The sequence below is a fragment of the Terrapene carolina genome, unplaced genomic scaffold (genome assembly GCF_002925995.2).
Source record: "Terrapene carolina triunguis isolate 2854851 unplaced genomic scaffold, T_m_triunguis-2.0 Scaffold67, whole genome shotgun sequence".
Classification (NCBI taxonomy): domain Eukaryota; kingdom Metazoa; phylum Chordata; order Testudines; family Emydidae; genus Terrapene; species Terrapene triunguis.
The window spans coordinates 18,704,970-18,731,154 of NW_020664418.1; the positions used below are offsets into that span (position 1 = coordinate 18,704,970).

The 26,185-nt window shown below is 45.6% G+C and overlaps 1 protein-coding gene across 1 annotated transcript in view; it reads right to left on the reverse strand.

Annotated features, from left to right (window-relative positions):
* Positions 1-9,115, reverse strand: part of LACTB (lactamase beta) — a 31,411-nt gene extending 22,296 nt beyond the window's left edge. The window contains exons 1-4 of the mRNA XM_026648247.2: positions 8,834-9,115; positions 7,313-7,379; positions 3,576-3,766; positions 2,843-3,200 (exon numbers count right to left, since the gene is read on the reverse strand). Of these exons, the coding sequence (XP_026504032.1) occupies positions 2,843-3,200; positions 3,576-3,766; positions 7,313-7,379; positions 8,834-9,115 (898 nt within the window). The remainder of the gene's footprint in view (positions 1-2,842; positions 3,201-3,575; positions 3,767-7,312; positions 7,380-8,833) is intronic.
* Positions 9,116-26,185: the final 17,070 nt, after the last annotated feature.

A 26,185-nucleotide genomic window follows, 5' to 3' on the forward strand; every position in this document is an offset into this window, starting at 1 on the left:
CATCCACCCTGATTGAATTGGCCCTGTCAACACTGGTTCTCCACTTGCGAAGAAACTCCCTTCTCTCCATGTGTCATTATACAATGCCTGCATCTGTAACTTTCACTCTATGCATCTGAAGAAGTGAGGTTTTTACCCATGAAAGCTTATGCCCAAATAAATCTGTTAGTCTTTAAGGTGCCACCAGGGATCTGTGTGTAACTTCGTCAGAACACACTTATTCCCAGTACATCTTATGCCATCACACTATATCAATATTAGTTTCTCCACAGTGTAATCAGAAACATACAGAATTAAAAAATTATTATTCTCTTTTCTATGTTAACTCTACACAGAAATATAGCATCAGCCGAATTCTACTCATGTGATTAGGAAGACCTGCATTTATTTTGTTCTTTTTAATAGCTACTATTCAAATACCCATACTCACCAGAAGACAAACTAATAAATAAGATTTAAGTATATAACAGTAACGGATAAAACTTTAAGGGTAAAAAGAAGGTAAATGCAATTAAAAGCCATGCATGGCAATGAATAGTCAACCAAAGAAGTGATATTTAATCTATGTTAAAATTTAAAAAATAAATAAAGACCCAGAACATAACCATAGGAATTGATATAGTGGATCAGACAGAGGTCTAGTTACTCCGCTATCCTGTCTTCAACACCACATGCCTCACAGGTACGTGTAAGAAACCCAGAGTAGGCAGATGTAGAGCAATCTGACCTCCATGTTAGGTCTCCTCCTGATCTCTGTTAGAGACTGGCAAAGCCCTGAAAGCCTGAGGTTTAATAACCTTTCCACAAAATTAATGACAACTCTGGATAGTCTTATTATTCATATAAATAGAAAAATTAAAAAATAATTGGATACGTTTTTGGCCTCAAGGACTGTGGCAATGAATTCCACCGTTTAGTTACACATTGTGTGAAAAAGTATTTCCTTCTATCGGTTTTGAATTTCCCACTATTTAAATTTCATTCAGTGTACCCCTTTTCTTGTGTTATGAAATGGGCAGAGAAGTTCCTGATCTACCCTCCCTATAATGTTTTTGTTTATATTTATGTCCCCTCTTATTCATCTTCTTTCTAAAATAAACAATCCCAATCTTTTCTATCTTGTTTAATATGAGTTTTCCCACACCCTTTATCATTCTTAGTGCTCTTCTCTGAATCCCTCTAGTTCTGCAATATCCTTTTTGAAATGAGTGACCACCACTGCACACAGTATTCTAGATAAGGCCACGCCATTGATTTATATAGAGAAATTATAACATTTCACCAACCCTTTCCTCATGCAACCTAACATTTTGTTTACCTTTTTGACCGCAGCTGCACATTGAGCAAAAGTTTTCACAGTGCCATCTACAATGATGCCCAAGTCCCTGTCTTGAATTGATACAGTTAATTTAGAACCCTATAAATTGTATGAGGTAGTTTAATTTTCTCACTCCAGTGCATTTAGCAGCACTGAATTTCATGTGCCATCATGTTGCCTGTTCACCAAGCTTGTTTAAGACTCTGAAGTTCCTCACTGTTCTCTCTGGTCTTGACTAACCTAACTTTGTTATCTTCAAATTTTGCTACCTCACTACTCAATCCCCATTTCCATATAATTTAAATATATATAATAAACACCACAAAATCCAGTAGGAATTTGTGAGGCACTCTGTAGTTAACCTTTTGCAATACTGGAAATGTAATATTTAATTTTCCTTGTTTTCTGTTTCTTAAACAGTACTTGATCCACTGATTAAACAACTTGTTTGGTTGCTTACCTACCCTAAAAAACTCATGCTGTTGTAGGAAGAAGAGTTAAGAGAGCCAAAGAAAACTTCAGTTAAGAAAAAAGACTTTATGGGAAAAGATTAATTTGACTGATCTTACAAGGTCTCCATGTTGAAATTCAATAAAAGGCCGTGTGTGTGCGTTACAGTGAGTCAGCTAAAAAATTTACGATATACCTTAACCTTTGTAATTCAATAGACAAATTTTGCAGCATATGCTGTACATGGAACTATTTTGAAAGAACTCACTTGAATCTATTTCTACCCACTCTCTAGGACTCTTTATATTCCATCTTAGGGCTTGTCTACACAATTTTTCTACCTGTTTATCAGTCTACAAACTGATAGTTAAGTCTGTGCAACTCCTAGTGTGGATGCAGTTATACTAGTAGAAGGTGTGCTTATAATCAGTACAGTTTATTTCTGAAACTATGAAAAATAAGCTACACTGAGATAAGCACCTTTAGAGCGATATAACTACATACATACCAGGGGGTTGCACCAATGTAACTATATTCAGTAAGTTTCTCAATTTTATTTTTTTTAATCCTTTGCAGGGCATATTTAAAGTGACCAGGTAGTTAGAACATGGCTTGAACACTCCCTTTTGAGGCTCTCATTGGATAACAGGAAAATGAATCTTCTGGTTTAGTCTCAGGGCTTGTCTTCACTACCCGCCTGGATCGGCGGGTAGAAATCGATCTCTCGGGGATCGAATTATCGGGTCTCGTCAGGACGCAACAATCGATCCCCGAATCGACGCGCGTATTCCACCAGCGCAGGTAGGAGTAAGCGCCGTCGACGGGGGAGCCGCGGCGGTCGATTTGCCGCCGTCCTCACAGCGGGGTAAGTCGGCTCGGATACGTCGAATTCAGCTACGCTATTCGCGTAGCTGAATTTGCGTATCTTAAATCGATCCCCCCCAGTGTAGACCTAGCCTCAGTAAAGTCTCAATCCCACATAATGCATCAGACAAACTACAATCTGAAGTATACTAAAAATCTAGAACTTAAAGAAAAAATATTAACTTTTGATCAAACGGAATAGAAACTCACCTGGTTTAAAGAATAAAGGATCATTTTTAAATATTTTCAGTGAATCAATCACATTTTCAAATTTTTCTTTCAAATAATACTCTTCATGTTCAAATTCCTTTGTTTTCTTGACAGGTTTTAAATTTCGGCCTTTAGCTTCACCATCCTGTTCTGACTTAGCTTTAGGAAAGTCATTTATTTCAGTGTCTTTATCTTCTTTTTCTTTCAGTTCCTTCTCCTGGTTAGATTTTTTTACATCTTGCATTAGTTTAAGGGCTTTGTTGGCTTTTTCCTTCTGTTCCTTTACTTTCGTAATATCTTTCTCATAGTGACGAATTCCACTTAAATGTGAAACTAACAATCTTGTAGTAATGGTGACCTAGTTTAAAAGAAGAATATTAAGTGCATGCCTGCTTAACGAAAGAAACTATACAAGGTGCACTTTTATTTCTGCAATTTATATATTTGGTATGTTAAGAAATAAATGAAGAAATAAGAATTCCTAGCCATTCTTTCTATTATAAAGTCTGTTAGAAAAACATATTTAAATATTAGTCTGAAAATCCAAAATTTCCAACATTCCTTTTTCCAGCAGCATGTATTGCTTCCTGCCCCTACTTCTTTTAACTTATGTGTGGTGCACCACATACATAAAGCTGTGTGCACTTGAAGCGTGTAGGTGGATAGGGAAGGTATGGGACAGACATGAAACTCAGACAACCAACAATGGTTACAGAACAAACTGTCCCATTACCTTTTCACCTTCATATTCTTTTTCTGGAAACTCAGGAACATATTTCTGCACTGGAGCATCTAAATCCAATTTTCCTTCTTCCCACAGTTTAGCAACAGCCATCATTGTAAGACACTTGCTAATACTAGCAATTCGCATGATTGTCTCTGGTTTACAGATTACACGGTTCTCTACATCAGCATAACCCAGACCTTTAGGAAGAATAAAAGGTCACAGTTAGTGGGTTTACATATATAGAGAGAATTCTTTGGGATTTTACAATGTTCACAAACTTAAGAAGTTTACCAGAATTCTCCAGAACACTTTGCATCTAAGTAAAACAAAGGCATGAAAGGTGCTATTTTCAAAAGTGCTCAGTGTTGGCCTAACTCTGTTCCCATTGACATCAACAATAGTGATTTCAATGGGAGCAGAGTCAGGCCATTGAAGTGTCTTTTTGAAAATACATCCTACATTACCCCTTTGAATCACTCTGACCAGTGACAACATAAAACTTAAGACTAATGTAGCTTAGTGAAAAATTAAAATTATATCCTAAGGGCAGACAAACATGTCTCTCTCACCAGCAGAAGTTGGTCCAATAAAAGATATTACCTCACCCACCTGGTTTCTCCAATATCCTGGGACCCATACTGTTAAAACTATACTGCATACATCCTTAAGGGCAAACATTCAATGGAAAAAACTCTCAAAAACCATAACCTAGACTGTCAATCAAGTTAAGTGCCCCACATTCATAAATCCATATTTTAATTCTTTGAAAGAGCTACTGTGAATTACTCTTTTCAAAAATACAATGTAACTTCTATACAGAGAAAATAAGATCATTTAAAAACAGGAAATTTACACACAACCTTACAGCATTTAATTCAATTAATAAAGCTTAACTACACAGTGGTTTAATAAATTATTTTTAACCTCTTCAGCTATAGACTTAAAGAGGGCTTAGATCAGAAATGAAGAAAAATTCAGTAGTCTCCATCCAGTATATTTGTTACACATCTTAGAACCGCTGCATAGCAGTGTGCAATTCCACAATGACAAATTCAGTAGTGGGCTCACCAGAGTGTTATATTTCAATCTGCGCTACATTGGTTAAGTTGTATATGGAATGTTGCAGTGCACTATTGGTTTATTTCTAATCTAAGATACAGCACAGTGGCAAAGGCCAGTTTTTATTAGCCATATGTGTCTATGTATATAAGTGGAACACAGTCCCCTAACGTGCTGCAGTCTAGTGATTAGATTCTCATAAAGCAGTAAAACTTGCCAAAATACAATGAAAGGGAGCAATCAGATTGACCAGTCTATATTGCCCAAGTCTTCTCTTCTAAAGGAAGCTGAAACCCAGATGCCTACGTTGTGCTACTGAGAGCAGCTGCTGCACTCCTCCCCATTCAACTGTCTGCAAAAGTAGCACCTCCAAGTCTCAAATCACTATGATCAGATTGGCAAGAAATTGGGCAGAATGTTTACAGAAGACACAGATTTTGTTATTTTCCATGTTTTTCCCTTCAATCTCATGACTTTATTTTAAGATAATGGTGCTCTCCTTGGCCCTCTGGATGAAGGTGTGGGAAGAATCTACCACAACCTGCACCCCTTTATGATATTATTGTTTATTATTTGTATTACCACAGTGCCTAGGAACACCAATCATGGAGCAGGACTCAGCTGTGGTAGGCACTGAGAGTTCTACCCTATCCAATATCTTTCCATGTCTCCAGGAGGAAGATTCTGCTGAAGCAGGAGAGAAGCATAAACTCCTTCTCGGGTCTCTGTGGCACTGACAGTTTCTCTTAACAACACTGCTGCAAAACCTTCTGAATTGAAACGCATAATCTGAGGAATTTTTTTTTGTGGCATAATTTTCACATGCCACATTTAAAAACCCCCACCAAAAACACACTCCTGTGGCAACAAAAGGTACATGAAAAATGGAAATCAGCTTTTTGAAGGAATACCTGAAGATTCTGCCACAAACAGGCTTACAATGGAAAGTCTGTTACAACCTTGCTAATGAGCCTTTCAGGGACTCTACAATTGATCTTTAGCAAAGTACATTACTGTTTGTTTCTGTTATCTTAGTTGCCTGAAACAAACACCAAAATGTTTTTGGAAAGATAAGTAAGTAGGGTCAATAAAGATCAATAAATAAGTCCTCATTGGAGTTCTGTTCAGACCTATCTAGACCTGTCTTTCCAGGGCAATCTATATAACCTGCAAAATAATTTATGACTATTGAAAGGATTACAGCTGTCAAATCTCAACATGTTCCCAAAGGGAGCCTAAACACCAGCCCACTAGTATATGAAATATCACTGAATTGGAATGACTCAAGTTTATTCTGACCATTATGTAGATTCTCAGAGAAAGATTATGTCTAGTATAGAATAGTAAAAGAACAGTTGTTTCTCAAGCAAAGCCAAACATAATCAATTTAATATCTGTAGATATCAATTATTTTATTTTCACCAGCAGCTGCATAAATATGATGTACAGTTCTGTCTGAAAGAGTACCACTTTAAGTTTACATTAAGTTTACAATCAATTTAGGATTGAATAAGGACTGGGAATGGCTGAGCCATTACAAACATTGAATCTATCTCCCCTTGGAAGTATTCTCACACTTCTTAGCCCAGTACAGACAGTTTGATATCTTGATTATCACTTCAAAAGTTTTTTTTCCTCTTACTTAATTGGCCTCTCAGAGTTGGTAAGACAACTCCCACCTGTTCATGCTCTCTGTATGTGTGTATATATTTCTCCTCAATATATGTTCCATTCTATATGCATCCGAAGAAGTGGGCTGTAGCCCACGAAAGCTTATGCTCTAATAAATTGGTTAGTCTCTAAGGTGCCACAAGTACTCCTGTTCTTTATGCTTTATAAACAATCCCCCAAACGGGTGCTTCAATTACAACCACTACTATCTTCTACAGCAGTGTTTCCCAAACTTGGGACGCCGCTTGTGTAGGGAAAGCCCCTGGCAGGCTGGGCCGGTTTGTTTACCTGCCGCGTCCACAGGTTTGGCCGATCGTGGCTCCCACTGACCGCGGTTCGCTGCTCCAGGCCAATGGGAGTTGCTGGAAGCGGCGGCCAGTACGTCCCTCGGCCCGCGCCGCTTCCAGCAGCTCCCATTGTCCTGGAGCAGTGAACCGTGGCCACTGGGAGCTGCAATTGGCCGGACCTGCAGACACGGCTGGTAAACAAACCGGCCTGGCCCGACAGGGGCTTTCCCTACACAACCGGCGTCCCAAGTTTGGGAAACACTGTTCCACAGAGATACTTTATTCTTCTTCTTACTTCAACCCTCCCCCATTTTATAGATTTTAAGGCCACAGGGACTATTATTTCTTGTCGTCTGTAGTTTTTTAGGGCAGATTTTATAATACAGGCAGTCCTCAGACTTATGACACAATTGGTTTCTGAGAATCGCATCGTAAGTCGAAAACGTCGTAACTCGAATCCCATAGGAACACTGTGGGATCGAGCGTCGTAAAGTCAGAACCAACATCATAAAGTCGGAACAGGACATCAATTTACAAATGTCGTAAGTGCCATTCCATCATAACTCGAACATCATAAAGTAGTGGACTGCCTGTACTTTTAAGATTGTGAAGTTAATGGACAGCACCTGGCACAAACTGAAGAACAATAATTACTTAAGATTTGTAACCCGAATGAAATGTTAATTTTAAAGAACATGCAGAACAACTGAGTTCCTGTATACCAACCTTCTGACCATACTTCCTTTCCATCTACAGAAACTCCAATTACTATGCCTGGGGCTCCCACTTCATCCTGTCACAAAAATACTCCAGTCATTAAAAGGCTCTGCTCCTTCGGAATTCAAACATACATTCTGCTTTTATGGGATTTAGGATAAGCAGTGTTCCCAGAAAGTACATGATTATTGAAATTATTTTGTTTAAATACCAATTGGGCTGAATTTGTACAAATCCCCTTTGAAAAGCTGCAGATATCTGTTGTGGTGCTGGACAGCTACAATGAGAGTCCAATGAGCTTAAAGATTAAATTAATACTAACTACACCAACTGCAGACAGGGAACATAAAATTTTCCAAATAAGATGCAATATGTGAGTGATATCACATGACAGTCAACACAGATCATTTTAGTGAGTCTGAGATGTTCTGATTTAAATTATACCCTGAAGCTTCAGTTCCAAATTTGCAGAAGAATCATGACATTCTATTTATATAGTTCACATGGCTCTGTGCTCTCCTCCAGTCCTTCAAATAGTCCTGAGTTCACATGTACTCACTACTAAAAATACTTCTACCACTAGTGGATGCCAGGCCTGCACTGGTTTAATGAGCCCCTTTAAGGGCAGCCCTTCCTGACAGTAAATATATTCAGTAACTGAAACGCACTTTCAGACCCTTCTGACAGTTCTTACATACAAGCAATGATGACATTCAGTGATTTACTGTGAAATCCTGATGTGAACAGACCAAACAACACCACAAGCAGCACAGAAGAAAAGTACAGATACGTTCCCTGGGCTGCGGAGATATTGCACTAGTCAGGGACCAGACTCCTAAAAGTGCGCTGGCTGTATAGGGTTGTTCCTCTCTCCTCCCCAGTAACCTAAACACTAGTGATTAGGTTACACAGAGGAAGTTTTTGAAAGTGCTCAGACACACACACAGCGAAGTAGTTTAAGGGACACGTTCAACTTCAAAACCACATTTGTCTCAAACGTCTTCCCTCTGCAAGTGACACCTGAATTCCCACCAGATGAGTAACGTCAACCGGCGCCACTCTCGCTCTGTTTGTGAGCCCTGCAGGAATCATAGAATATTAGGGTTGGAAGGGACCTCAGGAGGTCATCTAGTCCAACCCCCTGCTCAAAGCAGGACCAATCTCCAGACAGATTTTTACCCCCGTTTCCTAAATGCCCCCCCCCCAAGCATTGAACTCACATCCCTGGGTTTAGCAGGCCAATACTCAAACCACTGAGCTATCCCTCCCCGAGGAGCAGGTTTCTTATGATTTCTTTTTGCGCAGCGCCTAGCACCGGGCCAGGGGCTGGGTGCGTGCGGCAGTGCCAGCAGGCTGTGGAGATGGAGGTGGGGGGAGGGAGGAAGGGCAGCAGCAAGAAGTGATATTAAGACAAGCACGTGCCGCTGTGCGCTGGGAAACACGGGGCCCGCGGCGGCTCCTCCTCTCCTCCCTCCCGGCCATGGGTGCCGGGCCCGCCCCTCCCCCACAGGGGGACCCAGGCCGCGGCACCTTAATCCTCTGCAGCAGGTCCCTGCTGCTCTCGATGGCCCGGGCGAAGCCCCTGGGGGGCGGCGGCTTCACCTCTCCCGCCGCCTCCCGCCGCGGGGCCCCCTCCTGTTCGCAGCCGGCCGCCACCTTCACCCCCAGCGCGAGACCCAGACCGACCCCCCAGCCCCAGGCGCCGGCTCCCCGGGGTGGGCACTGGCCACTCCCCAGGCGCTGCAGCCGCTGCTGCCCCCAGCCCCGGACGGGGCCCGAGACTCGGCGCAGGGCCCGCGCCAAGCAGTGCATCGCATCGCTTGAGCCTGGCCGCCGCCAGGCAGGAGCAGCTGCTCCCGAGAGCTCGGCCGGCCAAGCCCCGAGCACATCGAGTGGGGGTGGAGACACTTGGTTCTAACCCTGTGCCCATCCCCCTCGCTTCACTTGCCCCCTTCCTTCCCTTCCCTTCCCCTCCCGCCTGTGCGTTCTCACCTCCACAGCGCGGGGGCGGGGCCGGGGCCGGGGCCGGGGCCGCGGGGATGGGCAGGGACACTCTAGAACAGGGCTCTCTAACTTTCCACTCTGCTGACCCCTTTGCCCTTTCCGGAGTCTGGTTTGTCTGGTTTCACCTCACTTAAAAATCACTTGCTTACAAAATCCAACGTAAAAATACAGAAGTGTCCCAGCCCACTAGTACTGAAAAATCGCTCACATTCTCATGTTTACCATAGAGATATAAAATAAATAGACTGGAATAGATCGTACTTACATTTCAGGGTGATACTTGAGTTTGGGAGCCTTGTCTGAAGCCTGAGCCCCGCCACCGGGGCTAGGGTTGCCAGGCATCCATTTTTTTACCAGGACGCAAGGTTGAAAAGGGACCCTGTGGCTCCAGTCAGCACCACTGACCAGGCCACTAAAAGTCTGGTTGGCGGTGCAGCACGGCAGAGGCAGGATCCCTGCCTGGCCAGCAGGACCGGCTCCAGGGTTTTTGCCGCCCCAAGTGGCGGGGGGAGGGGGGGGAAAGCCGTGACCGCAATTGCGATCAGTGGCACTCCGGCAGCAGCTCCACCACACCGCTTTCTTCTTCGGCAGGAATTCGGCGGCAAGTGCTTCCCTCCGAGAGGGACCAGCCGCTGAATTGCCGCCGAACAGCCCGACGTGCCGCCCCTTCCCCTTGGCCGCCCCAAGCATCTGCTTGCTGGGCTGGTGCCTGGAGCCGGCCCTGCTGGCCAGGCTCCATGCGGCTCCTGAAGCGGCCAGCATGTCCGGCTCCTAGGCGCAGGAAGGCCACAGGGGCTCCTTGCACTGCCCCCACCCTGAGCAACAGCTCCACAGCTCCTATTGGCCAGGAACCACAGCCAATGGGAGCTGCAGGGGTGGCACCTATAGGCGCGGGCAGTGTACACACCTCCCTGGCCCTGCCACCTAGGAGCTGAACATGCCGTCTGCTTCCAGGAGCTGCCTGAGGTAAGCGCCACCTGGCCAGAGCTGCACCCTGCACCACCTCCCACACCCCAAGCCCCTGCTCCAGCCCTGAGCCCCCTTCTGGACCCCAAACCCCTCATCCACGGCCCCACCCCAGAGCACACACCCCCAGCTGGAGCCCTCACCCCCCCCGTACCCCTGCCCCAGCCTAGAGTCCCCTCCCGCACCCTGAACCCCTCATTTCTGGCCCCACCTCACAGCCTGCACCCCCTCCTGCACCCCAACCCCCTGCCCCTGCCCGGTGAAAGCGAGTGAGGGTGGGGGAGAGCGAGGGGAGGGAGTGAGCATGGGCGGGGCCTCGGAGAAGGGGCGAGGCCTCAGGGCGGGGCAAGGGTGTTCGGTTTTGTGCTATTAGAAAGTTGGCAAACCTACCGGGGCTGAAGCATGGAACTTTGCTTCGTGGTGCTCTTTGTGGCGTGCGGCCCCAGGCAACTGCTCTGCTTGCTACCCCCTAGCGCGGGTCCTGCACTTGCAACCTCCCCCTAAACCCGTCCCATGACCTCCTACCTGCTACGGTATTTTCCACTCTGTGCATCTGATGAAGTGGGTTCTAGCCCACGAAAGCTTATGCCCAAATAAATGTGTTAGTCTCTAAGGTGCCACAGGGACTCCTTGTTGTTTTAACCTCCATGCTGAGAAACATTGATCTACAGGAGTTGAGTACCCCCTGGAAGATCTCTGTGTACCCCTAGGGGTATGCGTACCCCTGGTTGAGAACCACTGCTGTAGAAGACCCTGAAGGGGGAAAGCACAGAACAGAGGTGGCTGCCCAGTTACTGGTGGGCAGCCTAGCAGCATGTGCCTTATTTTGGTCCATTTATCGCTTCACCCTAGTCACAACACTGATGTCTAAGGCCCTGTCTAAACTTACCAAGGATCAACTCTGCTGCGATCGATGCAGCAGGGGGGTCAATTTAGTGGGTCTTCTAAATCGACTGCAGAGCGCTCTCTAGTACTCCACCAGAATGAGAGGAGTACGGTAAGTCAATGGGAGAGTGTCTCCTGTCGATGCAGCGTGGTATAGACACTGCAGTAAGTCAACCTAAGCTACGTCGACTCCAGCTATGTTATTCAGGTAGCTGGAGTAGCGTAATTTAGGTCAATTTACCCCAGTAGTGTAGACAAGGCCTAAATCCCAAGAAGCTCTGCTTTCCATACATGAAAGGCTGCTTTTTAAGCCCCCTATTGTCCTCCAGCGCCAATCAGACCCATAAAAATAACTGTACACAATTGTTGAATAAATGCAAGTTTAAGTCAGCCAGAGGAACAATTCAATCCACTCTTACAAAGATTAAATTAATTTTGGGGAAAAAATAGATTGATCTAACCAGTCCTCGAGCTGCTAGTTAATAGTCTTGACCTGTGCCCCTGCCCTGTAGGCTTTATTGCTTTTGGAGGCTGGCTGGGAATTAGTTTCAAAGAGCCAGTGCTCCTAATGAGTGGCTACAGCTCTCTCTTGAAGAAGTATGTGACCATTGATTATAACCCTTGATAGCCAGGATTGTATTCCAAAGGAATTTTCACTATAGCTGATAAAGTTGATAAGCAACAATTTTATCTTTTTAATAGCACTTTTGCTTATTTAACCTTTTTTTTAAAGTCCATATTCCCATCTACAGTCATGAGTGATTTGCAGCCCCTTCAGATTAGTCAAATCATCATAAATTCTCTTCCTCCAGTTTGTTTGTTTTGATTTGATTTGATTGAAGTGAATTGCTATTCGGAAAAGTGCCTGAAAAAGTGACATTGCCTTAACCATTCTACTCCCAGTGTGTATTAGTCTTATCTGCTGCTTGCACCAACTGAAATAAATTGATACTATTTTTACCCCTATTAGCACTGCCACACCAATACAGCATTTGGAGAATGAACTGGATTCTATTCTGTCCCCACAGATCAGTGCTATAGTAAAGGAACCAATTGTAACCCAAGTGCTTACCAGCGTGACTGGCTGCTATGGGATCACTCTTGATGGTAAACACTGCACTGGGTAGCAAGTGTTTGCAGGATTCATTTCAGACCTAAATTCCAGGGGAAAAATCTTCATCATTGGGGATGTGTGAGCCAGAAATAACCCTTTTGACTCTCAGAGCCCAGGGTAGTGTGGCAGTAAGATAAAACATTTTATTTGCAACCTGAACACATTTGATCTGGAATCACTGAGAAAGATTACAAACATGGTACCCCTTAATGCCATTTTTAGAGTCAATTTTCAGACCAGAGCACTTTAATGGCAAAGCAGGCATTTCCCTTTAAAAACAGTCTTTCCTATAGTTATCCTCTTTCTTATGGGCTGAGACTAGGAAAGTTAGGTTTCCTAGCAGTGACACTTTTAAAGCATCTCACATTGGGGTTTTCACTAGCCTTTCCATATAATTGTTTTCCAAGCACCCTTTAATAGTTTACTCTGCAGTTTGAATATTGATTAAAAAAGGGAATGAAAAATACAGAGACTAAAGTGAACAAAAATCAAGAAGGCAGAGAGAAAAGTGATTTTCATTTCATCAGCAGATTCAGCCTGACAACTGGTGAGTTATGTGTCAACCAGGTCTAAGTTCAAGAGCCAGGCAGTTAGCCAAGAGTCTGGGTCCAACAGTCAGGATTCCACTGAGCTACCCAAGCAGCTAAATCTGCAACTCTGGCAACCTGACAATTTTTGGAAGTAGCCTAGTTGACAGTTAAAGAAACCTTAGATTATTAACATTAAAGAGTTTGATTCTGACATCAGTTACACCAGGGCAAATCCAGAGTTACCCCCTGGACATCAGTGGAATTACTCCCAATTTACGCCAGTTTAAGTGAGTCAACAAAGAGCTGTATTTATTATTGGACCCTTTGCTGAGCAATCCCATCACCTTAATGCTTAACCTTAACCCTTTTCTTTCCTCCACTCTCACTAGTCTATCATTTTGGTGCTATAAAATTTTTAATATGATGAAGTGAGAACAAAACCGGTCCCAAATAATGGTAAAAATCTCATTATCTTTTCAGCATTGATACTGTTTGTTTACTTTTTTGAATTTCACTCAGCGGGGACAATGAAGAGGTCAGTTTCCCATTTCACACATTACACACAACAGCAGCATGTCCTGGTTTTCATGTATTAACACACTGCTGCAGTGTTTGGGGTGCACATAGTGGAGGAGAAATGCTAAAAACACAGGTGTTGGCATTATCAAACTATGAAAACGTTTATTAGGATTTGTACAAAACCTAACATTTGAGCCTATACTCTCTGGTAGTGCCCTCATTAGTACATTAGTGAGCTAATCAAAAGGGCAAGTTGCTGTTCCTATAGTGGCTCAGTCAAATGATTTAGGGGTGGAGGAGCACCATCCCCCCGGGATCTGCTAAGGCAGAGGTCCCCAGACTTGGTGGAACCTTCTAGGGAGGTGCAAGCGGGGCCCGGGCCAGCTCCCATGGGGGGTGCAGAGGGAGCATCACCTAGCCTCTCCCCACCCCCAGCTCTGCTTCGGTCCCGCTCACAGCTGCATCCCCGGCTCCTGGCCCTGCCCCCAGCCGTGGCCGCTGAGCTGGCTATGGCTCCGTTCCTGGACCAGGGCCAATGCTGGGGTGTGGGGCCAGGAGTGGAGCCACACCTGGCCACAGCCCAGCTGTGACTCCGCTCCTGCCCCTGCCCCCAGCCTTGGCTCCTGACTCCAGGCGACCCCCAGCTTCGGCCCCAGCCTTGGCCTCCTTACCTCTGTCCACATCCCCCCACTGCCTCTCAGCTGCAGCCCCACTCCCCGCCCCAGTTCCAGGGGGTGGAGGGGTGCAGACAGAGGTAAGGTGGGGCACAACTCTCAAAAGTTTGGGGACCATGTGCTAAGGAAAAGAACAGTGTACGTGGTTCTCCCTCTTCACCTCATGGAAAGCAGTGGAGTCAGCCCTCTTCATGACATTCCCTCTTTGGAGCAACAAATCCAGGGATCTGTGCACAGGGAGGGGTTGGGATGGGTGCATTATCCTCCTTGGCAGTGAATTCTAAAGGAGATACTGGAGTCCCTGGCTATGCAGTGCCATTGGTGCTGTGTTGGCATGGAACCAAAATGGCCCTGAGAGGCTGCAGAACCAGTGTAAAGGCACAGGGCCTCTACACAAATGGCCCTAACTTCTAGTAGATCTTGGGAGATCTGCAAATTTGGCAGGGCTGAATCTTCACTTATTTTGCCCGAAGGGAGAGCTGGATTAACCATTTCTTCTCAGAATAATCTGGGAACTACTCAACTGGGGATACCTCACTGAGTTTTTCTCCCTCTGGGCCCCTTACCTATGTTTTTCCATGGAGGGGATGATGTACTGACTGATAGGGAAACAATAAGTGGCCAAGTTAGCAAGAGGAGGAGTTTATCAGCTAGCCAAGAGACAAGGGTCAAAGACATACACAAGTCACTGGATTTTCAGCTCTGCACATCAGTCTCTCTCTGATGGTGTAAGGGAAAGAGGGACCCAAAGGTTCTTTTTGATGACATACGACTAATGGATGAAAGAATAAAGTGCTCAGTAAGGTTGAGAAATTATCACAGTGACTTTTATTGTTAACCTTTTAAATTTAGTTATTTTAATGGCGCGCACTGGAGCCTGAACTCCTCCAATGATCCATAGAATAGACAAAGCACAGACAGGAATGCTGGAAGTTTCACTCCAAATTGTTGCAATGACATTTCATTATGCATAACACCTATAGTACCATATTAAATGGATTGTCTGGGGTTTTGCACTTCCTTTTCCGGTGAATTTCAGGGCATTTAAATAGTGACTTAAAAAAATATATGCAAGTTTAAGTAATCCAGCACAATACCTGTTGAGTGTTAACAATGTCCACTCCATAAATCTTATTACCATTGACTGGGAACAGGACAGCTTAAAAACTGCAACAAAATGGAGCCACGAGGGGGGGGGGGTGTCTGCAGGGAGCGGGTTTAGCTGTTAGAACTCATCATATAATAAACTAGGAGAAAATTCTAGGAATCCAGCCTAAGGAATTTTGACATCCCTCCCCACATCTGATGATCTTTCAAACTACAGGATTTGGCAGTAAGCCAGACCAAATAGCTTTCATGTGTAAAGTCAAATGCAGAACAGATGATACACATTTCAGTGTACAGGATTTGATTTCTCTTACTATTTTCTCAATAAAGCTTGGTCGTTTATCACACTGCAAATTGATACCTAACATGCACAAGAGCTGAACCCCTTTTCTAGTAGCGTAGCATTTAATTTCATCGTATTACAATACTTACAAAGGAAACGGTTTGCAGTGAGAGGATTCGCGACATTCTTAAATAACCAGTTCAGCAGGGTGACTCTTTAGCATCATTCTTGTAAATATTAATCTTCCCAGGCTAGAGCTTGCCATAGTTTTCTAATTCACTTCAGTGAGGAGCTCTGCATAAAAACCAGTGTAATAATATGGCCCATAGTTCTATGGTAAACAGGGGACTCCTCAAAGCTGCCATTTTAATTGAATTATTTGTGTTGTGTGCTTCAGTGTTGTAGGCTTCAATCCTGTAAATTGCTGAGCGTCCTCTGCTCCCATTGACTTCCATAGGAGTTGAGGGCACTCAGCACTATGCAGGATTGGACACTTACTCACTTTTAAATTTTAGAAGAAAATAAAAGAATAAAAGAAAAGAGTCAGTTTTGTTCAATAGTGTATTATGCCTCTTCCAGCTTCACATGGTACTCAGAAATACAGGGCCAGATTCTCAGCTACGATCTAGCTTCTTTGTGCCACTCAAGGGGCTGGAAAGTAGCTAGAAAGCCCCAGCTGGTGCTGCTTTTGGCATGGGGGAGACACCAGATGGTTTAAACCCAGCATAGCTGGATCTTACACCATCCTGCTCCCCTTCTCACCCCCCACGCTTTACGACTCACCAAGCCTGCCTGGAAAGAGGGCCTTAGTTAAGATAGTTAGGAAGTGTCATAAAACTCTGTCTTTACACATTTCTTCCACATTTGCAGGACAAGCAGCAATGCAAACCATGTCCTTGTTCACTTACATTGCTATGCTAACATTTCAACACAGGGTAATTTCAGCCCCTGCCTCCCACCTCACCATGGAGAATCCATTTAGGCCTCAGCGCCTTTGAGTGAGGCAAACACAAAAGATTCAACAAGATGAGTCTTTGAAACAAAGTACTCATGCATCCACCCAATTATCCTGCTCTGGTATTTGAAGATTGTGTTAATTGGCCCATTCATAATATTGTTAGTATGTGAGCTGGGGAATGGATAACTCACCCAAGTAGCAGCTGTTACTTTGTACTGCACTGCTGCACCTCAACAGTTGCCCCTCCCTCAAAATAGAGTGATATGCTAATTCCTTCATATGCTAATTCAAATTTACAGGCTGCATGGTCTAGAAAGGATGACAAGGAGCCAGGTTTCAGTAGAAGTTATTTCAGTCTTTTTCCAGATATGGTACTCTGAAAGGCAGTCTCAGAAACATTTCCATGATTTCTAGTGACATTCCTCCATTTCTGATACAATCTTAATGGATCCTAAGGGAAATTTTTGTGTTGGAACTGACATCATTCTGCTAATCTCTATTGATTCTTGTACCACCCTCATCCCCATAGTATCCAATTGCTTTCCAGTAGCACACTAAGCAACATGACACATATCTGTCACATATGGTTCATTCTTTCCCCTACACAACTGTGTGTGCGCAGTGTAATGCTTTGTTTTGGTAGGGTTGTAAAAAAAACACAATAAGAAGTCATCAGTAGATAGTAGATAGTAATATTCCTCCAATAAAGGGACAATGTTAGGTCAAAAAAAATCACATGCCCTGATTTATATCCCATTCAACCCCACTTATGTCCGTGGATGGCACAGTTTTTTTAATGCAATTATTTCCTTACATGTGTTACTGCCATGGATTAAAGCAGGCCTTTTTTTATTAACTGAGTTTAGTTTTCAGTATTGATGCTACGTGTTCACTTTTTGCTTTTCATTTACCGATTCAGGACTTGACACTGTCTACCATCGCTGACGGAATCATGGAGCCCGCACACCTCTGCACTATTGTCATTAGCAGTGCAAACACAGGATGCACAATCCTCTGGTATTTGCAGCACTGCAAGAAGAACCACAGCAGTAGGGACATGACAATTTCATGGAGGACAGATTACTGTGCAACATAGCGAAAACCAATTCAAGGTTGTTGGCGGTGTTAATAGAGCAGCTGTAGATGGTGAAGCTCCGCTTCTGGGCCTGAGAAACAAGCGCTGACTGGTGGGTTCGCATCGTAATGTGGGTTTGGACAATGAGCAGTGGTCGCAGAACTTTTGGATGCGGAAGGCCACATTCTTGGATCTGTGTGCTGAGCTCATTCCACCCATCCAGTGCAGGGACACCCGAATGAGAGCTGACAGTGGAGAAGTGACTGGTGACCATACTGTGGAAGCTTTCAATGCTAGATTGCTACTTGTCAGTGGGAAATCATTTTGGAGTTGGCAAATCCACAGTGGGGGGCCATTACCGTTTCCTGCTATATGGGACTGTGGCAATGGACAGGACACATTGGATTTGCAGCAATGAGGTTCCTGAACTGCAGTGGAGCAATAGATGACATGCATATCCTTATTTTGGCACCAGCCCACACATCAACAGAAAGGACTACTTTCTATAGTTATGCAAGCATTGGTGGATCACCGAGAATACTTCACCGACATCAGTGTTGGCTGGTCAGGGAAGGTGCCTGGCACTCACAACTTTAAGAACACAGGACTGTTCAGAAAGCTGCAAGCAGGGACTTCCTTTCCCAGCTGGTGGATTATGATGTTGGCGATGTTGAAATGCCAGCAGTGATCCTGGAGAACCCAGCCCTTGCTCCTTAGGTTCATGAAGCTGTACATCGGCCACCTCAGCAGCACCCAGGAAAGATTCAACTATCCTCTCAGCAGCTGCAGAATGACAGCTGAATGTAGATTGAAGGGACGCTGGCATTGTTTACTCACAAAATTGGATCTCAATGGGGGAAAAAAAAAAAAAGAACCCAATAATTATAGCTGCCCATTGTGTCCTGAATAATATCTGTGAGGCAAAGGTTGCCAAGAAGGTAGAGGGGGAGTGGCTGGCTTCCAAGTTTGAACAGGCTGACACAAGGGCTATTAGATGAGCTCAGCATGGAGCTTTGCGACGGAGGGAAGCCTTGAAAGAGCACTTTTACCATAAGCCACAGGAAAGCAGTGTGGTGGACTGTGCTCCACCTGGCCCTTACATCTGGGTGACTTGTGACGGGGTCCCCTCACCGCTTGTGGCACCTCCTCCTGCTTCTCTTGGGGATTAGCTCTGACAGGTGTTGTGCCCTCCTCAGTGGTCTCTCTACCTGTCTTCTCTCAGTCTGCAGCCTCTTTGACTCCAGTTCATGGCTTGGCCCTCCAGCCAGGTCACTAAGTTTCTTCCCTTCTGGGGAAATCGCAGTCCTTCCAGACCAGCTGTCCCAGATGATGTCTCTAATGCCCTGTTCCACTGCCCAGTGGCTGCTAGCGGCCCACCCTCTACCCTGGGTTCCAGCCAAGGGACCCTACACCATACAGCCAAGGCCTGTACTGTCCTAGTCCTTGCTGCAGTTTCCCATGGCTTCTTCCTACATAACTGGCTCTGGCTCTCTCTTTAGGTTTGCCAGCGCACTCTCACTCCTCTCAGAGAGGGACTGTGGACTCTTTCCCTGTAGCCCACCTTTGCTACTCATAGCTCCTGGGCTTTATACAGGCTCCTCCTTTCCTGCCCAGCTGAGCCTGCTTCTAATTAGTAGCCTCTTTGTAGCCTGTGTCTCTCCCCTACTTGCTGCTCAATTGGTTAATTAGGCCTGCCTGGCCTAATTTACTGTCTCAGGGCCAGTGTGGGGAATACACCCCATCACCGGGCTATTAGGGACTGCGTGGTGCTTGGTGTACATTTATGATAACACTGTTTGTTAATGAACCTATTCATTTTGCAGTGCTTGCTGTACCTTTATAATTAATACGCTGTGTTTGCCACTCATCCCATGAGTTCTGGTGCCCTGTACAATAACAAGGACTGGGTGCTTTCCCTAGAAACCTTTGGGAGAGGATTGCAGAGTACATCCATGTACGTTTCATCGAGATCGCTCAGGAGTACTGAAGGGACATCCCTGTGCACGTAAGCAAATTGCTCTGCACATCCCACTCCTGCCTAACTCTACAGGGGCATGAAAAGCAGATTATAACTCTCTCTGCCTCTCTTAGTTGTACTGCTACCTTGTCTAATACGAGTAAATTAATTAAAAGCTGATAGCTGTGTCCTGCTACGTTGCGGTTGGACGCCATCAGTACATTGAAATGTTGTAACTGGACATGCATCACATACTTACCTGAGGTTCTTTTCCCTGCATTGGGCTTGCCCAGGCTCAACTGCCAGGACTGTGGTGGAGTCTCAAACACGTCCTGGCTTGCAGCATGGCTGGACCTCCCAGCAGGGGCGCCGCAAGTGGGGGTGGGAGGGCAAAGCCCCACCCTGCTCCCAACACATTCAGTAAAATTTTGCCTCCCAGTTGGTTGTTCTGCTCCTGCTGTGGCCACAAGACAGCACAGTGCTGAGCTGGCGGATCTCCCTCTGCCCATGGAGACAGCAGTGAGCTTGGGGTGCTGCTGATTCCTGTCGTACCCCTTTGCCTGCATACCCTGTGCAATCTGCTCATAAATGTCAATGTTTCTATGACATCTGCATAGCTGCGCCTGCACAGCCTCTTCTCCCCATAGACCCAGGAGAGCCAATACTTCCTGTCTACTCCAGGCAGGAGCACGTCTGGAGCATGTAGCTGACATAGGGTGACCAGATAGCAAGTGTGAAAAATCAAGACACATTTTTTTCAGGGGGTGGGAGAGGGGAATACTTGCCTATATATGACAAAGCCCCTAATATCAGAACAGTCCCAATAACATCGGGGTGTCTGGTCACCCTAAGCTGACATGGGCGGCTGGGCAGTAGCATACACCAAGGGAGAGTTGCTGGGGGTGCTCACCAAGCTGGGCAATCAGGAAAAGGCATTCCAAAAAATTCACAACAATTTTAAAGCGGGGATGGGATGGCTTCCGGTCTCCATGGCCTCTGGGCAGTGAAGTTCACCACTGTGACCAGAGCGGTCACCGTTGGGCATTGTAGGACAGCTGCTGGAGAACTGTTAGGGTCAACATAGGTCACACCATGTCTACATTCACACTATGTTGACCTCAGTTCCTCACCCATGGTGCAATGCTCTTTGGGGAAGTGGTGTTAGTGTGTTGCCATAATGGGATGCTTTCATCTGTGGGAGACAAATTTAAGCGTGAATATATGCACAGCTAAGTCGACACAAGGTGGCTTCACAGTATAGACCAGGCCTCAGAAAGAAGAAATATCATATTAAGAAGTGCCACATATATCTACTCAGTGTGCCCACCCATTTTGACTTTAACACCAGACAATGAGTCTGCAGTTGGAGCACAATTGATTTAATTTTCCTGGAGAGGGAGGTTCAAATTTAAAGAGTTTAGGAGCCACTGATGTGAGAGGAATTTTTAAATCCAAAGAAAAGATAATTTTAATGTGATATGACTGACACATTCTATTTTTTCATTAATATGAGGGTCTATAACAGTTGTAAAACTTTTTAAAAACAAATAAATTAAAATTAGGTTCTCAACTTTTCCCTTCTATGCATCAGCAAGTTAAATCAAATGGAAAGGTCCCTATAAATATGTGCAAAGAGAAAATTATTACTAGGAATCTAATTTATTATTTGTGAGGGAGAAAATGCCAGAAGGAAAATAAGGGGGCGGGGAGGTTGCAACTTAAAGATTTATTGTGTAATAAAAAAATTCAGGATCTAGGAGAGATTAAGGCATTTTCAGCAGATCAGTATATGGTTATTTTCTGTGGGAAGACAGACAAGTTAGTGGAAGATTCAGTCAGCATGTGGTTAGTGATTTACTTGACCGCATCTAATGCTTCCGCACTCATATGAAAGGGACATTTCAAAACAAGAAAAAAACTCTTTTTGAATAAAAGATGGAGGGAATTAAAGGAGAGAATGTTAAATGTCGCTAGAAATCAATCTTTCCTTTCCTTCATCTTTTCTTCAGAAAGACTTTTTGTTTTTTTGGAGAACCAAGGGATGGAACTTTAAATTCCCTTTAACTTGGAATATTCATTCAGTAGGTCGCAGTAAGAAACCTTATTGGTTTAATCAACCGGCAACAGAAAAAGAAATAGCTGCATTACAGTAGGACTCTATACGAGCTCACACACTGGCTAAACTGGCTCTAAAACAGACTGACCAACCAAACACATTATTTTTTTGCTATGGGCAACAACTACAATTTTCAGCTTTTTGAATCTCCAAGCTAAGTATTATTGCTGGATGTGAGATATTACAGAAGTAGTGCTGTCCTCACCAGTGAGGAACAACAAAATTCTATGCTAGGATGCCTAGACCTGGATGAAATCCAGACATTCCTTCACCAAAGGTATGTAAGTGGCTATATAGTTACAGATTTTGCTTTGAGAGGAAAAACCTGCCTTGCACCATTCATTATGTGGATGTGGATGTAAACCATCTGTTGTGAATTATATTTCACCTCCTTTCCCCCATTGGTGAATCATTTGCAAACGGATCCTGATTTTCTTTGAACATTTGTGTAAGAATAATTTGCCAAATAATTTCCCCAAATAATTCTCAATCTGTGTGTTATTTCCCAACTGTTCACTCTAGATGAGTGTGTGTGGATTTGTTTATCTATTGTTCCTGATTAAGTCCACGTGGGGACATATGTTTTCCGGAATAAGAGTGTCCAGACATGTTGTTAATTAGGAATAACTCCCTGTGTAGACAAACCCTGAGACCTGGTCTACACTACGTGTTTAGGTCGACTTTAGCAGCGTTAATTCGAATTAAGCCTGGACACGTTCACACGACGAAGCCCTTTCTTTCGACTTAAAGGGCCCTTTAAACCGGTTTCTTTACTCCACCTCCAACGAGGGGATTAGCGATAAAATCGGCCTTAGGGGGTCAGAATTGGGGTAGTGTGGATGGAATTCGACGTTATTGGCCTCCGGGAGCTATCCCACAGTGCTTCATTGTGACCGCTCTGGACAGCACTCTCAACTCAGATGCACTGGCCAGGTAGACAGGAAAAGCCCCGCGAACGTTTGAATTTCATTTCCTGTTTGCTCAGCGTGGAGAGCACAGGTGACCACGCAGAGCTCATCAGCACAGGTAACCGTGATGGAGTCCCAGGATCGCAAAAGAGCTCCAGCATGGACAGAACGGGAGGTATGGGATCTGCTCGCCATATGGGGAGATGAATCAGTGCTAGCTGAACTCCGAAGCAGTAAACGAAATGGCAAAATATTAGAAAAGGTCTCCAAGGCCATGAAGGACAGAGGCCATAACAGGGACACACAGCAGTGCCGCGTGAAAATTAAGGAGCTACGGCAAGCCTACCACAAAGCCAGAGAAACAAACGGAAGGTCCGGGGCAGAGCCACAAACATGCCGCTTCTACGCAGAGCTGCATGCCATGCTAGGGGGTGCAGCCACCACTACCCCAACCGTGTGCTATGACTCCGTCACTGGAGAAACACACAGGGAAGCGGGTTCGGGGTACGAGGAAGATGAGGATGGAGATAATGTAGATAACTCACAGCAGCAAGGAAGCGGAGAAACCGGTTTCCCCAACAGCCAGGATATGTTTATCACCCTGGACCTGGAACCAGTAACCCCCGAACTCACCCAAGGCGTGCTCCCATCCCCTGAGGGCACACAGGGGACCTCTGGTGAGTGTACCTTTGTAAATATTACACATGGTTTAAAAGCAAGCGTGTTTAATGATTAATGATTAATTTGCCCTGGCAATCGCGGCCAGTACAGCTACTGGAAAAGTCTGTTAACGTGTATGGGGATGGAGCGGAAATCATCCAGGGACATCTCCAGAAAACTCTCCTGGATGTACTCCCAAAGCCTTTGCAAAAGGTTTCTGGGGAGGGCTGCCTTATCCCGTCCGCCATGGTATGACACTTTACCCCGCCAGGCCAGTAGCACGTAGTCTGGAATCATTGCATAACAAAGCATGGCAGCGTATGGTCCCGGTGTTTGCTGGCATGCAGACAACATCCATTCCTTATCGCTCTTTGTTATCCTCAGGAGAGTGATATCATTCACGGTCACCTGGTTGAAATGAGGCGATTTTATTACGGGGATATTCAGAGGTGCCCGTTCCTGCTCTGCTGAACAGAAATATTCCCTGCTGTTAGCCACGCGGTGGGGGGGAGGGGTGAAGTGATCATCCCAGAGAATTGGGTGTGGGGGGGAGGGGAGTTAGTTGGGTTTGAGCTGCATGTTAACCCTGAAACCGCAGCCCCTCCTTTTACATTGCAAACCCATTTCAAATGGCCAACCCAACGGGTGCTTGGTATGGGAAATGAGAGCGCTACTGTTTGAAACCATTCCCACATGTTAAGAAGGTTAAAAAAGCCAAAAGACTGTGTCTTACCATGGCTGCCTGCAAGATGAAATCTGTGGCCTGGCACTGCGTGAGTGATCTCTCACACCAAACCGGCAGGCCCTCAATATAAGAGGAAAAATGCGACCTTGTAACGAAAGCACGTGCTGTGTAATGTGAACAGCAAAATTTAACGTGAAAGAGTGTACCCATTGTTCTCTAAAATGTGTCTTTTTTAACCACCTCTCCCTTCTCCTCCACCAGCTGCAAATGTTTCTCCTTCACAGAGGCTAGTGAAGATTAGAAAGAGAAAAAGGAGGACGCGGGATGACATGTTCACAGAGCTCCAGATGTCCTCCCACGCTGACAGAGCACAGCAGAATGCGTGGTGGCAGTCAATGACTGATTACAGAAAAGCACAATATGAACGAGAGGAGAGGTGGCGTGCTGAATCGCGGGAGAACAGAGCAAGTTGCGGGCTGAAGATGATAGGTGGCGTCAGCTTGCAGACAGAAGACAAGAGTCGATGCTCCGGCTGCTGGAGCATCAAACTGATATGCTCCAGCGTATGGTTGAGCTGCAGGAAAGGCAACAGGAGCAGAGACCACCGCTACAGCCCCTGTGTAACCAACAGTCCTCCTCCCCAAGTTCCATAGCCTCCTCACCCAGAAGCCCAAGAACACGGTGGGGGGGCCTCCGGCCACCCAGTCACTCCACCCCAGATGATTGCCCTAGCATCAGAAGGCTGGCCTTCAATAAGAGTTAAAGTTTTAAACTGCAGTGTGTCCTTTTCCTTCCCTCCTCCCCCACCCATCCCGGGCTACCTTGGCAATTATCCCCCTAGTTGTGTGATGAATTAATAAAGAATGCATGAATGTGAAGTAACAATGACTTTATTGCCTCTGCAAGTGGTGCTCGAAGGGGGGAGGGGAGGGAGGGATGGTTGGTTTACAGGGAAGTAGAGTGAACTGGGTCGGGGGGGGGCGGAGGGTTCATCAAGGAGAAACAAACAGAAGTTTCACACCGTAGCCTGGCCAGTCACAAAACTCGTTTTCAAAGCTTCTCTGATGCGCACCGCGCCCTGCTGTGCTCCTCTAACCGCCCTGGTGTCTGGCTGCGCGTAATCAGCGGCCAGGCGATTTGCCTCAACCTCCCACCCCACCATAAATGTCTCCCCCTTACTCTCACAGATATTGTGGAGCGCACAGCAAGCAGCAATAACGATGGGGATATTCTTTTCGCTAAGGTCTGAGCGAGTCAGTAAGCTGTGCCAGCGCACTTTTAAACGTCCAAATGCACATTCCACCACCATTCGGCACTTGCTCAGCCTGTAGTTGAACAGGTCCTGATTCCTGTCCAGGCTGCCTGTGTACGGCTTCATGAGCCATGGCATTAAGGGGTAGGCTGGGTCCCCAAGGATCACGATAGGCATTTCAACATCCCCAACGGTTATTTTCTGGTCCGGGAAGAAAGTCCCTTCCTCCAGCTTTCGAAACAGAGCTGAGTGCCTGAAGACACGAGCATCATGTACCTTTCCCGGCCATCCCATGTTGATGTTGGTGAAACGTCCCTTGTGATCCACCAGGGCTTGCAGCAGCATTGAAAAGTACCCCTTGCGGTTTATGTACTCGGTGGCTTGGTGCTCCGGTGCCAAGATAGGGATATGGGTTCCGTCTATGGCCCCACCACAGTTTGGGAATCCCATTGCAGCAAAGCCATCCACTATGGCCTGCACGTTTCCCAGAGTCACTACCCTTGATATCACCAGGTCTTTCATTGCCCTGGCAACTTGGATCACAGCAGCCCCCACAGTAGATTTGCCCACTCCAAATTGATTCCCGACTGACCGGTAGCTGTCTGGCGTTGCAAGCTTCCACAGGGCTATCGCCACTCGCTTCTCAACTGTGAGGGCTGCTCTCATCCTGGTATTCTGGCGCTTCAGGGCAGGGGAAAGCAAGTCACAAAGTTCCATGAAAGTGCCCTTACGCATGTGAAAGTTTCACAGCCACTGGGAATCATCCCACAACTGCAGCACGATGCAGTCCCACCAGTCTGTGCTTGTTTCCCGGGCCCAGAATCGGCGTTCCACGGCATGAACGTCCCACAGGAACACCATGATTTCCACATTGCTGGGGCCTGTGCCTTGTGAGAGGTCTATGTCCATGTCAATTTCCTCATCACTCTCGTCGCCGCGCTGCAATCGCCTCCTCGGCTGGTCCTGGTTTTGCTTTGGCATGTCCTGGCTCTGCATATACTCCAGGACAATGCGCGTGGTGTTCATAGTGCTCATAATTGCCGCGGTGATCTGAGCGGGCTCCATGATCCCAGTGCTAGCTATGGCGCCTGGTCTGAAAAAAGGCGCGAAACTAGTATCTGACGGACCAGGGGAAGGAGGGAGGAAGGGAGGGAGGGGCGAGTGACGACATGGCGTACAGGTACAGGGA